The sequence below is a fragment of the Chiloscyllium punctatum genome, chromosome 22 (assembly GCF_047496795.1).
Source record: "Chiloscyllium punctatum isolate Juve2018m chromosome 22, sChiPun1.3, whole genome shotgun sequence".
In the NCBI taxonomy this organism is placed as follows: Eukaryota; Metazoa; Chordata; class Chondrichthyes; order Orectolobiformes; family Hemiscylliidae; genus Chiloscyllium; species Chiloscyllium punctatum.
This window is the reverse complement of record NC_092760.1, coordinates 93,467,880-93,481,492: the sequence shown is the minus strand read 5'-3', so window position 1 is coordinate 93,481,492 and position 13,613 is coordinate 93,467,880. Positions and strand designations below refer to the sequence as shown.

The following is a 13,613-nucleotide window of genomic DNA, read 5'->3' as shown; positions in this document are numbered from 1 at the left end:
CTACACCAGCATCCCCCACAAAGATGGCATCGCGACAACAACCTCAGTGCTCAACACCAACAACTGCCTGTCTCCAAACACCATCCTACAACTCATCCGCTTTATCCTCAATCATAATGTCTTCACCTTTGACAACCAGTTCTTCATCCTGACACATGGAACAGCCATGGGGACACAATTTGCACCCCAATATGCCAACATTTTTATGCACAGGTTCAAACAAGTCATCTTCTCTATGCAGGATCTCCAACCAACATTGTACACCAGGTACATTGATGACATTTTCTTCCTCTGGACCCACGGCGAGGAGTCACTGATAAAACTACACAGTGACATCAACAAGTTTCATCCCACCATTAAACTCACCATGGACTACTCTTGACTATCTGTCTCATTCTTGGACACATACGTCTCCATCAAGGATGGACACCTCAGCACCACACTCTACCGCAACCCACAGACAACCTCAATGCTACACTTCTCCAGCTTCCACCCAAAACATATTAAAACAGCCATTCCCTATGGACAAGCCCCACGCATACACCGGATCTGCTCAGATGAGGAGGAACATGACGGACACCTGGAAGTACTCGAGGATACCCTCACAAGAACGGGGTACGATGCTCAACTCATCGACCACCAGTTCTGACGTGCCACAGCAAGGAACCGTAATGACCTCCTCAGGAGACAGACACGTGCTGCAACTGACAGGGTACCCTTCGTTGTTCAGTACTTCCCAGGAGCTGAAAAATTACGCCATGTTCTTTGTGACCTGCAACAAATTATCAACGAGGATGAGCACCTCACCAAGACCTTCCCCACACCTCCACTAATTGCCTTTAAACAACTGCCAAACCTCAAACAGATCCTTGTTCGTAGCAAACTGCCCGGCTCTCAGGACAACTCCATACAACCCTGTCACGGTGGATGCTGCAAGACGTGTCAGATTGTGGACATAGATACCACTATTACGTGTGGGAACATCTCCCACCTTGTACATGGCAGGTACTGATGTGACTCAGCCAACGTTGTCTATCTTATACGTTGCAGGCAAGGATGCCCGGAGGCATGGTACATTGGGGAAACCGAGCAAAGGCTACGACAACGGATGAATGGGCACCGCACAACCGTCAACAGACAGGAGGGTTCCCTCCCAGTTGGGGAACACTTCAGTGGCCCAGGGCATTCAGCCTCTGACCTTTTTGGGTGACCATCCTCCAAGGTGGACTTCGGGACAGGCAGCAGAGGAAAGTGGCCGAGCAGAGGCTGATAGCTAAGTTTGGTACCCATAGGGATGGCCTCAACCGGGACCTTGGGTTCATGTCACATGACAGGTGATCACCATTGCACTACACACACACACACACACACACACACACACACACACACACACCTTTCTCACACTCACAACCCCCACCCCAGACACACACACACAGACAGACAAAGACCCACATGCACGCACACATTTTGTGGGGTGAATTTGTACTTGCAGAGTTACATTGTACTTTGCTCAAAAACTGCATGAATTTATGTAAAACTCTGTTATCTCACTTTTTAGATTAGAATCAATCTAAATATCATGGCATAGATAGAGAACACAGGGGGCTAACACCTTCAACATATTGTCACGCTATCACCATTGTTAACAGCTAACCCGAGAATGCAACTTTTTAAAAAAAAGGTTTTGTGATTTATACATGAGAAAAGTGTATTCTAACACTGAATTCTAACAGATGAAAGGCTTAACAATCAATTTTTCAATGTATAATTTCAGTTACATCACACTGTAAATTGAGTCATTGATCTGGTGAGCTGAATGTCTTTTTTGACTTAATAGCAACGTCTTGTCATTGGAGAATACCACTTCCTTGTGCTTAGTAGCAGTGTAAAATGATTAGCTTCATCTGTTGCTGAAATGTTTGAGACACCTTGTCCTTATAGGATAATTTGTAGCAAAGTGGACACTTCTTTATTAGACAGCATGGTAACTGTAATTTAGAAGCCCATTTTTAGTTCAGAAGTTTTCTTCTTAGACCATAAACTGAGTTTGTTCTAAAGTGTTCAATCAAAAATCTTTCACAATATTGTTTCAAAGAAATGTATTTTTTAATTCCATGCATTATTTGTAGCAAATAGACAAGGTATGTAATCTGCTGTGAGGCTTCTTTCTGTCGCAACATGTTCCTGGGAGCTAAATTTCTGCAAGTGCAGTGCTCAACTCATCTATGCAGTGCTTCACGTTTGTGCCCCATTGAGAAACCCCCTCAGTTTGCAGCGAATGAAAGTGGTTTAATGCACTTAGTTTTATTTAGTAGAGCAGGTAGTGATATTCTAACCAAAAACGATGGCCACTATGTGTAGAGCAATGTTTGATGCAAAATGCAAGTGAAAAATGCTCGTTCAGAAATAGACACAAACAATGCGCCTGAAAGTATTAACGTTTAATGATTTACAGTCCCTATTGCAATTAAAAGTTTAATTTTTTCCATGATATTTAGTAAAATTTTCTCTTCTGTTAAAAATCTCTTTAAGATCTACATACTTCATAATTAAATTGTAATTTCTTACTGAACCAAAACATCGGAGATAAAATGTAAGAAGTTTTTAAAATCTAAATTAAGCAAAATGATTTAATATTATTTTTCAGTGAGGCTGTGGTGCTTGGGTAATCAAAAATATTTTCCTACTGTAATTGCATTGGCAATTGCAAACATATCTAATCTAATCTAATCTAATCTAATCTAATCTAATCTAATATGGTACAATATCTCATCCCTTTGTTCATTCAATTTAATATAAACTAAATGCAAATATAAAAGTGTTGCAATGATCCTGAAACTAAAATTAGTGCAAAAATCAGTTTGATTTTCTAGGAACAAGTAATGCTAATGTGAATTTAACTTTGTTACTACTTGAACAATTTTGAAGTCAATAAATAAACAATAAATAATCAAATCTGAAATAATTTCACTTTGGGAAAGTCATAAGATGGTGAATAGTCACTGGGGTGTGTGTGTGTGTGTCTGTGCGCGCGCCTATGCTCATGCTGTCTGTCTGAATGACTTGTCTTCCTGTGGCACAAAACTGATTGAGGATGACTGGTTCTTTCCTGGCTGCTCTGATCCAGCTTTGGTCTCAGGACAGCAAGAGCTGGAGGAGGAACTGGTACAACTTCGAAGGCTAGAACAGCACCAAGGAAGGGAGAAATGCGCCAGAGACAGTCAAAATCTCAAGGTATGTGATGAGGCTGATAGGAATTCTTTGACTTTAAATTTCTCATTTTGTGAAGTTTTATGCAGCTAATGTGCTTGTCAATTTCCATTATATGGCCATATGTTATTGTTACGCTTAGCAAAGACTAAATTAAGCTTGCACTAATTTTGAGATATTTTGAACGTAGTGACCTTTGCTAAGATTAAATGCCTTTATCTTTTACTATTTATTTTCAGTGCTTTATTTTAAGTTAGAATGAGCTTATTTATGTTTGGATTTTCAGAAGACAATATATTTGGATTTTTGAAAGATAAGGTACTGCACGCAAGTTAAGAGCCCATGAATTTGGAGGTAGTATGGACAGAGAATTGGCTAACTAATAAAAGACAGAAATAAAGGGAAGTTTAAGATAGTAAATTGTAACTAATGGAGTGCCATAGGAATCAGTACTCGGACCACAATTATTGAATATATATAAAAGGGAATATATGTAACTTAGAAGAGGAATGGAGGACAATGACCTAGTGGTATTATTGCTGGACTGTTAACCCAAAGAACCAGATAATGTTCTGGGGCCTGTGTTTCAATCAATGCATGGCAGATGTGGAATTTGAATTCAATAAAAGTCTGGAATTAAGAATCTAATAATGACCATGAGTCCATTGTTGATTATTGGAAAAACACATCTAGTTCACTAATGTCCTTTAGACAAGGAAACTGCTGCTTTTACCTGGTCTACATGTGACTCCAGACCCACAACAATGTGGTTGACTCTTAACGGCCCTCTGGAATTGGCATTAAATGTTGACCTGGCAAGTGATGCCCTCATCCTGGAAATAAATTTTTTAAAAATTAGCAGTTAGAATACAATGTGGGAAAATATGGGGTTATGCACTTTGGCAGGAAGGGTGGGGGAGCTGGATATTATTTCAAAACAGGACTACAGAAAGCTGAATACGAAAGGATTTGGGAGTCAATAAATCACAAAAAAAAAAGCATTCAAGTTTAGTGAATACTAGGGAAGGTAAATGAAATGCCTTTTTCCAAAAGGAATGGTCTCTAAAATCAGGGCGATCTTGTTAAAAGGTGGCACAGTGGTTAGTACTGCTGCCTCACAGCACCAGAGACCCGGATTCAATTCCCGCCTCAGGCGACTGACTCTGTGGAGTTTGCACGTTCTCCCCGTGTCTGCGTGGGTTTCCTCCGGGTGCTCCGGTTTCCTCCCACAGTCCAAAGGTGCAGGTCTGGTGAATTGGCCATGCTAAATTGCCCGTAGTGTTAGGTTAGGGGTCTGGGTGGGTTGCGCTTTGGCGGGTCGGTGTGGGCTTGTTGGGCCGAAGGGCCTGTTTCCACACTGTAAGTAATCTAATCTAATCTAATCCATGGCACGAGTTACACCACAAGGAGAAAGTGAGGTCCACAGATGCTGGAGATCAGAGTCGAGTGTGGTGCTGAAAAAGCACAGCAGGTCAGGCAGCATCTGAGGAATAGGCGAACCGATGTTTCAAGCAAGTGCCCTTCCTGACCTGCTGTGCTTTTCCACTATCACGTTCTCGACTAGTTACACTACTATTGGAATAGAGTGAACAGTTTTGAACCCATTATCCAAGGCAGGATATACTGGCATTGAAGGCAGTCCAGAGAAGCTACACTAATTTCGTCCTGGGTATTTTGTTATGAGGAGACATTGAATAAGTTAGGTATGTGCTCATTGGAGTTTGGAAGAATGAAAGGAAACCTTAATGAAACATGCAAAATCCTCGGGCGGTTTCCCAAGGTAGATGTGAAGTGGTTGATTCCCTTGTTGGACCGTCTAGGACCAGAGAGTGTAATCTCAGAGCAAGGAGTCGCCCATTTAAGACAAATGAGGAATTTTTTTCTCCAGTGGCGAATCTGTGGAATTCTTGATCCTGAAGAGCTATTGAGGACTTTGAGTTGTTAAGTATATTCAGGTCTAGATTTCTCACTGTTAAGATGTTCAAAGATTATGGAAAGATGCAGGGAAAAATGAGGTGAGGATTATCAGATCAGCTGTGATCTCATTGAATGGCAGACTGGACTTGGTGGGATCCATGGTCTACTTTTACTCCTACATTTTATAATATTGTAATCTAATACACTGGGATTGGTTGTTCTCTTTTTAACATTATATTTAAAATATTTTAACGCATTTTGGAAACACAGGGAACATCTACAATGTTGATAACTTTGAGAGACAGTAATTTTTGCCAGCTTTTTGCATGAATATTAAAATAGTTTTACTAATTAACCAATGCAGACACATTGGGCTCCACTGACTCCTCTGCTGGAACATTCTATGAAGCTATCAGTTTGCAATCTCTCTTGTATGCAGTGAAACTAGCATGTCAATTGGTTTCAGATAATTTACAAATCAATTAAGTGCAATATCTAAATAAATCAAAAAATCTGCATTAAAATTATGAACCTGGAGCTCTTTGTTTTATTCAACATTGATTTGTTGCTGTTAATGTTGTTTGATTTTGAAACAAACTGAGGAAAGTTTAAAATGCTGATTGTCTACTTAGTATGGTGTCCAGATGAGGAAGGAGTTTGGATGAAATGAGACAGACAATTGTTTTGTAAGTTGCATCTGCAAGCAAGTAAATGTAATTTTATTTTAGGTCGACTATGAATATGAGAAACAATATTTTGAAGAATCCAGCGTTAGTGTGGATAATGCTGACAACACTGAAGGGGAGAACTTGGGAGGTTTGTGGCCAAAGTACACTTCCCATCATACAGGTGTGATACCCACGAGACAGTTATGGAAAGCATGCACACATCACATGAATTTTGTGGTGCATTTGTTAAATATTTGGAGTTTTTGTTTAAATAACCCATTTTATTTTTTGGCACATTCTAATTGTAGTGTTGTTTGGATTTTTTTTTTGGCCCCCTTCTGAAATTTGTGGCATTGAAATTTGACATGATAAAATAAAGAGCATGCGCATGCTGGATAAACTGGCTAGTTTTCCTTACAAGGTATAATCTGACCAAGTGTTTAAATATTCAGATCAAGTTCCACTGTTTTTGTTTCACTGCACAATTAAATGGCAAGGGAGTTGAGAATTAATCCAAATACTGACTATTCCTTATCTTTTTTTCCTGTGATCTGGCATAAACTAAGTAGTACAAGATAGATCAGTATACAAGTAGCATAGGTGGCTGTTTTATAAAACATATCGACTGAAAATAAAAGAAAAGAATACAGCCAAACAGTTGCAGCTTCAGTATTGTCAGAAACAAACTGCTGTGAGAGCATCATTACTGTAGACATTTATCATCAATCTGCAAACAATTCACGTGTATTAACTTCACCAAGGTATTATGCAAACGAGTGCACATTTTGACAGAGGTGTAATGCTAGCCTGTGCGTATTGTAATTCAAGATGCATTGCAAAACTGCAAATGTCAGGTTAAGCTTTTTTCCTTTGCCCAGGTATTTATTCTCAGTTAAAAGCTCCCTTCTTTTCGATTTATACTACACCTTTCCAATTATCCTGGGAAAGCCAAGTATGAGATGTTTATAAGAACATAAAAACACAATAAATAAGAGCAGCAGTAGGCCATTCAGCCCTCATGTCAGTCTGCCATTCTACAGACTGATCTACTGTAGGCCTGAACTCCTCTTTTGTGCCAGGTCTTTGTTACTCTCAACTCAATCCAATGTCTGTTTAAATATTTTGAGATCTAGCCTCCACGACACTCTCAGGTAAAGAATTCCAGACATTCATACTTCCTCTGGGAGGCTGATTTTTTAAAAAAAAAGATAAAAGCACATGAATCCACGGTAACTTGGTAAGATGGATCCAAAATTGGTTTTCTGGTAGGAAGTAGAGGATGGAGGTAAAGGCTATTTGTGTGGCTGGAAGTTGGTGTTCAGTGGCGTACACAGGGATCAATGGTGAGTCCCTCATTGTTTGTGATATATATATATATATATATATATATATATATAAAATATATTTATATATATAAAAATTATATAGAAGAGAATGTATGAGGAATGATAAGTAATTTGTGAATGACATGATTGGCCAGGTGGTTGACGTTGAGGAAGGTCTTAAATTACAGTTGCATTCTTCAGAAGAGCAGCTTGGTGGCAGATGGACTTTATTCCTGAAAAGTATGAGGTGATACACTTCAGAAGAGGTAAGGTGGTGCCTTCAATGAATGGCAGGACACTAAGAAGCTCAGAGAAACAAAGATCCTGGGGTGCTTGTCCACAAATCCCGGAAGGCAACAGGACGGGTTAATGGGATAGTTAAGAAGGTGTTCGGGGCATTTGCCTTTATCAGTTATGATGCAGATCAAAAGAGCAGCCAGGTTATATTGAAGCTGTGTACAACTTTGGTTAAGCCACAGCTGGAGTACTGTGTGTAGTTCTGGTCGTCACATTAGAAGAAAGATGTGATTGCAGTGGAAGAAGGGATTCACCAGGCTGTTACCTTGCATGGAGGAAGTGAGGACTGCAGATGCTGGATACCAGAGTTGAAAAATGTGGTGCTGGAAAAACACAGAAGGCCAGGCAGCATCCGAGGATCAGGAGAATCGACGTTTCGGGCATAAGCCCTTTTTCAGGAAGAAGGGCATATACCCGAAACGTCGATTCTCCTGCTCCTCGGATGCTGCCTGGCCTTCTGTGTTTTTCCAGCACCACATTTTTCAACTGTTGCCTTGCATGTAGCAAGGATATGAAGAGAGGCTGGAAAAGCTTGAGTTGTTTTCTTTGGAGCAGACAAAGCTGAATGGGGAGCTGATTGAGGTAGATAAGATTATGTGGGGGATAGACAATGTGGATAGAAAGCAGCTGTACCCCTTAGTTAAAAGGTCAGTAACATGGGGGCGTACTTCTAAGGTGAAAGGCAGGAGATTTAGATGGGATTTGAGGTTAAGGTTTTTCACTCTGAGGGTGATTGGAATCTGGAATGCACTGCCTGGGAAGGTAGTGGAGGCAAGATACCTTACAATATTTGAGCAGTGCTTGGATGAGCACTTGACATGTTGTAACATTCAAGACTATAAACCAAGCGCTGGAAAGTGGGACTAATGTAAATTTAAAGTAATTTTGTTGGTGCAGTCTTGATAGGTTGAAGGGCCTCTTTTGTTTGATTATGATAAGATCTTAAGTTCAAGGTTTACCTGACTAATTGAAACGTCTTCTCAGCATCTATCCTGTTAAGCCCCCTCAGAATTTTATATGTTTCAATAAAGTCATCCTTACTACTTCTAAAAGCTAATGAATAAAGGCCAGATTTGTTCAACAGTCTTGGATAAATGAAACCCTTCATCCCTGGAATTAGCCTCATGCATTTCTTTTGAATGGCCTCCAATTACAGTATATCCTTTATGGAATGCAGGGACTAAAACTATGCATAGAATTTCAAGTGTAAACTCACCACAACTCTGCACAGTCATGACAAGACTTTCCTGTTTTAAACTCCAATTCCCAATCACTAAAGACCAAAATTCCAATTGTCTTCTCAATTATGTGATGCAGATATATTTACTTTAATTCATCTGCGTGTTTTCTCAGGCCTCTTTGTATTTGTACTTGGACAGCTTCCTTGTCCTTATCCTTGTGTTTATGACACAGGGTAAACCCCTCTGCTAATTTAAACCCGACACACAGAAGCTCACCTTGTACCATAATGTGTTAAATTTCAAGAGGCAAAGAACCATCCCAGATGCCACTCCTTAAAGTAAAATTTAATAATTTTCATTCTTTTAAGTCCAAATGAGAGCATTAGACATCTATTTACAACTCCTTTCTCTTAAACCTATCTTTTACCCCCTACTCTACGATACTGGTCCGATTTACAAAAAAAATCACATTTGAAAACCAGTCAGCTTTGTTGATTCTTCTTTGTAGATTTTCCTCTGTAGATCTTCCTCTGTGTTTTCCTGGGTTGTATTTTGTTCGGCCTTCAGAGAGCTATTCTGCAGGCAGTCTTTACTTGTGGGTACTCTTTGCTATTCTCCCTAACTGTTCAAAATGTTTGGTTTTATACCCCAAAACATCAGATCATTTCATTGGTTTGATGTTGTCAAAACATTAAATTCAAATTTGATTGAATTTTGGTATCTGGGGCATAATTTAAACTGGCTGAATTTGAATTTGTTTTTGTACCTGGCAACAGCTATTTGTGTCAACCAAATGTTACATTTTTAAATTGTTCAGTACACTCTGTGCTTTCAGTCCTTGCTAGCTTCCTCTCTCTCTCAAAGGTACAGTACATATCTACACCTTCATAACACTTGCCTAGGTACTTATATCACTTTGCTTGTTCATTATTGCTTCTCAGCCCTCTCCAAGCTTAGCCTTTCAACCGGAAACTATTCTTACTTGACCTAACATTATTAGTGGATTCTTTTCTTTTGATTATTTGTCCTTCCCCTCCTCTACACTTTAGTCAAACCTTTCTTCTTCCCCCCCCCCCCCTCTCCCAACCACCAAAAACATAAATCATGTCCTGCCATCTGTTATTTTCCCTTTAACGTTTCACTTTCTCAGAAGCCTTTATATGTTGCTCACCAACTTTACTTCCTCTTTTCCTCGAACATGAACTTCCACATCTGATTCAATTTCCTTCTTTTTTCTGTCCTCCCTTTTACTTCATTGCATTTCTAACTTCCTTCATTCACCACTTGTTCTCTTCTGACTCCTTTATTTTTATGGGAGAAAGTGAGGACTGCAGATGTTGGAGATCAGTGTCTAAAGGCACCAGACTTTTTGACTCCTTTATTTTTATGTTGATTCAGTCACTCTTCTCTATCTCTTAGCTCTTCATCTTTGAAAACAGAAGAGTAGAGGATTTCTGGTCCGTATTTTTCAGAGTTTCAGCATGTTGGAGAGCGTGAAACATTATCCATATGATGGATTAAATTGTGTAAAGGCTTGTCATATTTCTGGTTTTCGTGTTTCTATATTCATCGAGCATGTGGAGCAAAGTTGCAACTTGTTAATTCTAGCCTTATAAACTCATGAGTGTAATCCAAAATACATGTAAACAAATGGCCAGATTTTGCACTCAGCAGCAAACCAACAGCACCAGCTATTCATTACTGTCAAATAACTTATCACCTGACTCCCCAGAGTCTGTCCACTACCTAAAACGCAAAGTCAAGAGTGAAATGGACTCTGAACTTGCCTGGATGGATGCAGCTCTAACAACATTTAAGAAGTTTGACAACATCGAGGAGAAAGCAGTCTGTTTGATTTGGCACCGCACCCACAGATATCAGTTTTTACAACCACTGACACTGAGCATGTACCATCTACAAAATGCGCTGCAGGAATTCACCACAGATCCTGAGGTAGCATCTTGCAAACCCTTGACCACTTCCATCCAGAAGGTCAAGAGCAGCAGATACATGGGGATACCACCACTTTCAAACTTCCCTCCATACCATTTACTGTTTTGACTTGGAAATATATCATGAAGGGGAAATGCCAGTGCTGGACTGGGGTGGACAAAACCTGGTGTCATGTGACTTATAATTATCGTCCAGGGTTTATTTGAAATCACAAGCTTTCCGAGCACTGCTCCTTTGTCACCTGACAATTTCGAATAAACCTATTAGAAAATAACCTGGTGTCATGTGACTTCTGACTTTGGAAATATAATGTCACCTGTTCAGTGTCACTGGAACTCCCTTCCAAATCATATTGTGGGTGTATCCACAGCACAGCTGTTCAGGAAGACAGCTCATCACTCGCTACTGAAGTGTACCCAGTAATGCTGGTCTTGCCTATCCACTGAATATTTTTTGTTTAAGGGCTTGCCATCAAATTTCCACAGAAATTTTCACAAGAAATGACCATGCATGAAATCTTGCACCAAAGTGAGCAGGTCAAATAAAATCTTTCTCTTTCCATGGTAGAAATGTCAGTTACTAGGGGGACATAGGTTTAAGGTAAAAGTGAGTAAGTTTAAAGGAGATGAGAGGCAAGTTTTTACACAGGGTGGTAAGTGTCTGGAATGTGCTGCCAGAGGAGATGGTGGAGGTTGATGCAATAGCAACACTTAAGAGGCATCTTGACAGCTACATGAATAGGCAGGGAACAGGAGGTTATAGACCGCGCAGAAGCAAAAGGTTTTTAGTTTAGAAAGAGTCAACGCAGTCTTGTTGGACTGAAAGGCCTTGTCTTATGATGTTCTGTTCTTTGTTTTTGTTTTAAACAACCAGACTGAAGATCCATTAATTAACGACATAGCTTTTGAATTAGGTGCTCTCAGAATATTTTAGTTTCAAATCAGGAACAGAAAATAAAGAAAAATGGGGTTTTGTGTGTGTATGTGTGAGAGAGAGAGAGAGAGAGATAAAAAGAACAAGAAAATTTAAATCAAAATTTTTTGTTTTTAAAATCCTCCAACAATAATTAAAATCTAAAGAAATAAGACTGCTCCACCTGCATGAGTCAGTTTTGCATGTCCAATAAATAATTTCTATCGAACAAAGCTTGGTTATTCTATTATGTAAAGGACAAGCCTGAACCTTTTCTGGAATAAAAATAAAATACTGTGGATGCTGGAAATCTGAAGTAAATACAGAAAGTGCTGGTATTCCAGTAAACCTGGCAGCATTTGCAGACAGAGAAACAGAGTTAACATTTTGAGTCTGGTATGACCCTTCGTGACTCTCCAGTCACAGGTATTGCCAAATCTGCTGAGTTTCTGAACCTTTGCTAACCTGTTTTCTGGGTATCCATTGGGTTAAATATGCTAGTTTCGCACCTTTCAATATATTTTGCCTAGTCTGTGCAACATACTGATTAAAGCTTCTGGATGAATTTGGTAGTTGGGACCATGCTTAACTGCACAGTTTTAGGGAAGGTGCAGGAGTTGTGATGATGTCACTGAACCAATAATCTATAGCCCCAACCCAATGCTGTGGGAACATGGGCTCTTGAATCTCACCATCTTTAATTAGAACTTAATAAAAATCTGGAATTATAAAAAGGCTGATCTAATAGCTGATTGTCATAAGAACCCATCTGGTTTACTGATGAGCTTTAGGAAAAGAAATCTGCCATCCCTACCAGGTCTGATATGACTCCATATCCTCAGACATGTGATTGATTCTTAACTGGTTCTCTAGTCCATTTCAGAGTGCAGTCAGGTAAAAGTTAGAGATGTGCAACAAATATCAACCTTGCCAGCGACAGCCATGTTCCACATCTGATTAAAAGGAACTTGTTGTGAATTGTGATCAGTGCTGATCACCTTGCTGTTCATTCTACAGCAAAAATCAAGCCCAAGGTCTTTGAATAAATTTGGTTCAGAAAGGTGATATCAGTATTTATTAATTATTTTATCAAGAAATTTAAAACTTAATTCCTATGATGATTGTAGTTTAATTTTCATCTCAGTAATTTGCAGTAATGCGATTATAATTATACAGGATTGAGGACAGTTGTTGAGGAGCTAGAACTAGAACGGAACAGACTGCAGGAACAAATCCTAATGCTGGAAGAGCGCTATCAGGACTTGGAGGACAAAGCACAGCTCCGTGCCAGAATAGAATTCCATCAGGTAAGGATCAAAAGGGTGAACTGGTTCCAGTTTTGTGAGTAGCTTGATGTAGGACAGTTCTTGTTATGAAAAGACCAAGAATGTAATAGAAATGTTGTTTAGTAACTATAGTTTAGAAGAAAAAAGTGAGTTTGAGCAATTAATATTTGTGGGCGGCACGGTGGCACAGTGGTTAGCACTGCTGCCTCACAGCGCCAAAGACCCGGGTTCAATTCCCGCCTCTGTGTGGAGTTTGCACATTCTCCCAGTGTCTGCGTGGGTTTCCTCCGGGTGCTCCGGTTTCCTCCCACACTCCAAAGATGTGCAGGCCAGGTGAATTGGCCATGCTAAATTGCCCGTAGTGTTAGGTAAGGGGTAGATGTAGGGGTATGGGTGGGTTGCGCTTCGGCGGGTCAGTGTGGACTTGTTGGGCCGAAGGGCCTGTTTCCACACTGTAAGTAATCTAATCTAATCTAATCTAATCTAATCTAATATTCTGAAATGTCATGGAGCAATCCTCCACTATGTGCTTTATAGTCAGGCTGGTAGTATTTTACGTCAACTTTTACAATAAAATCATGCGTATGGTGTGTTTTCCTTTTAAACAGTTTGACATCTGTCATTTACAAAACACGTTGAACAAAAGTCGAATGAATTTTTTTAAATTCTTAATTCAGTTTGGAGAATTAATCTATTTGGAAGTTTGGAAGCCATGATCAGCAGAGCAGTTGAATAAATCCAGCCTTCTGCTGATGCCATTTTATATTGTCTTAAACATTGCTCATTGGCATATAAAGACCAGACTATTTGATTATTTGCCAATATTGACTACTTGAATTGTTAAAACTTTAATCATGAATGTAT

General features: G+C 39.6%; 1 protein-coding gene across 14 annotated transcripts in view; it reads left to right on the top strand.

The window, feature by feature from the left end:
- LOC140493856 (uncharacterized) overlaps positions 1–13,613 on the top strand; it is a 236,137-nt gene that overhangs the window by 134,124 nt on the left and 88,400 nt on the right. For 7 of the 14 annotated variants that reach the window (XM_072592839.1, XM_072592842.1, XM_072592841.1 and 4 more), the window contains 3 exons: positions 3,128–3,234; positions 5,856–5,976; positions 12,640–12,770. In XM_072592839.1, coding sequence (XP_072448940.1) covers positions 3,128–3,234; positions 5,856–5,976; positions 12,640–12,770 — 359 coding nt within the window. Of the gene's footprint in view, positions 1–3,073; positions 3,235–5,855; positions 5,977–12,639; positions 12,771–13,613 lie in introns of those variants that run through there. The other 7 variants (XM_072592843.1, XM_072592840.1, XM_072592848.1 and 4 more) reach the window with 5 other exon arrangements.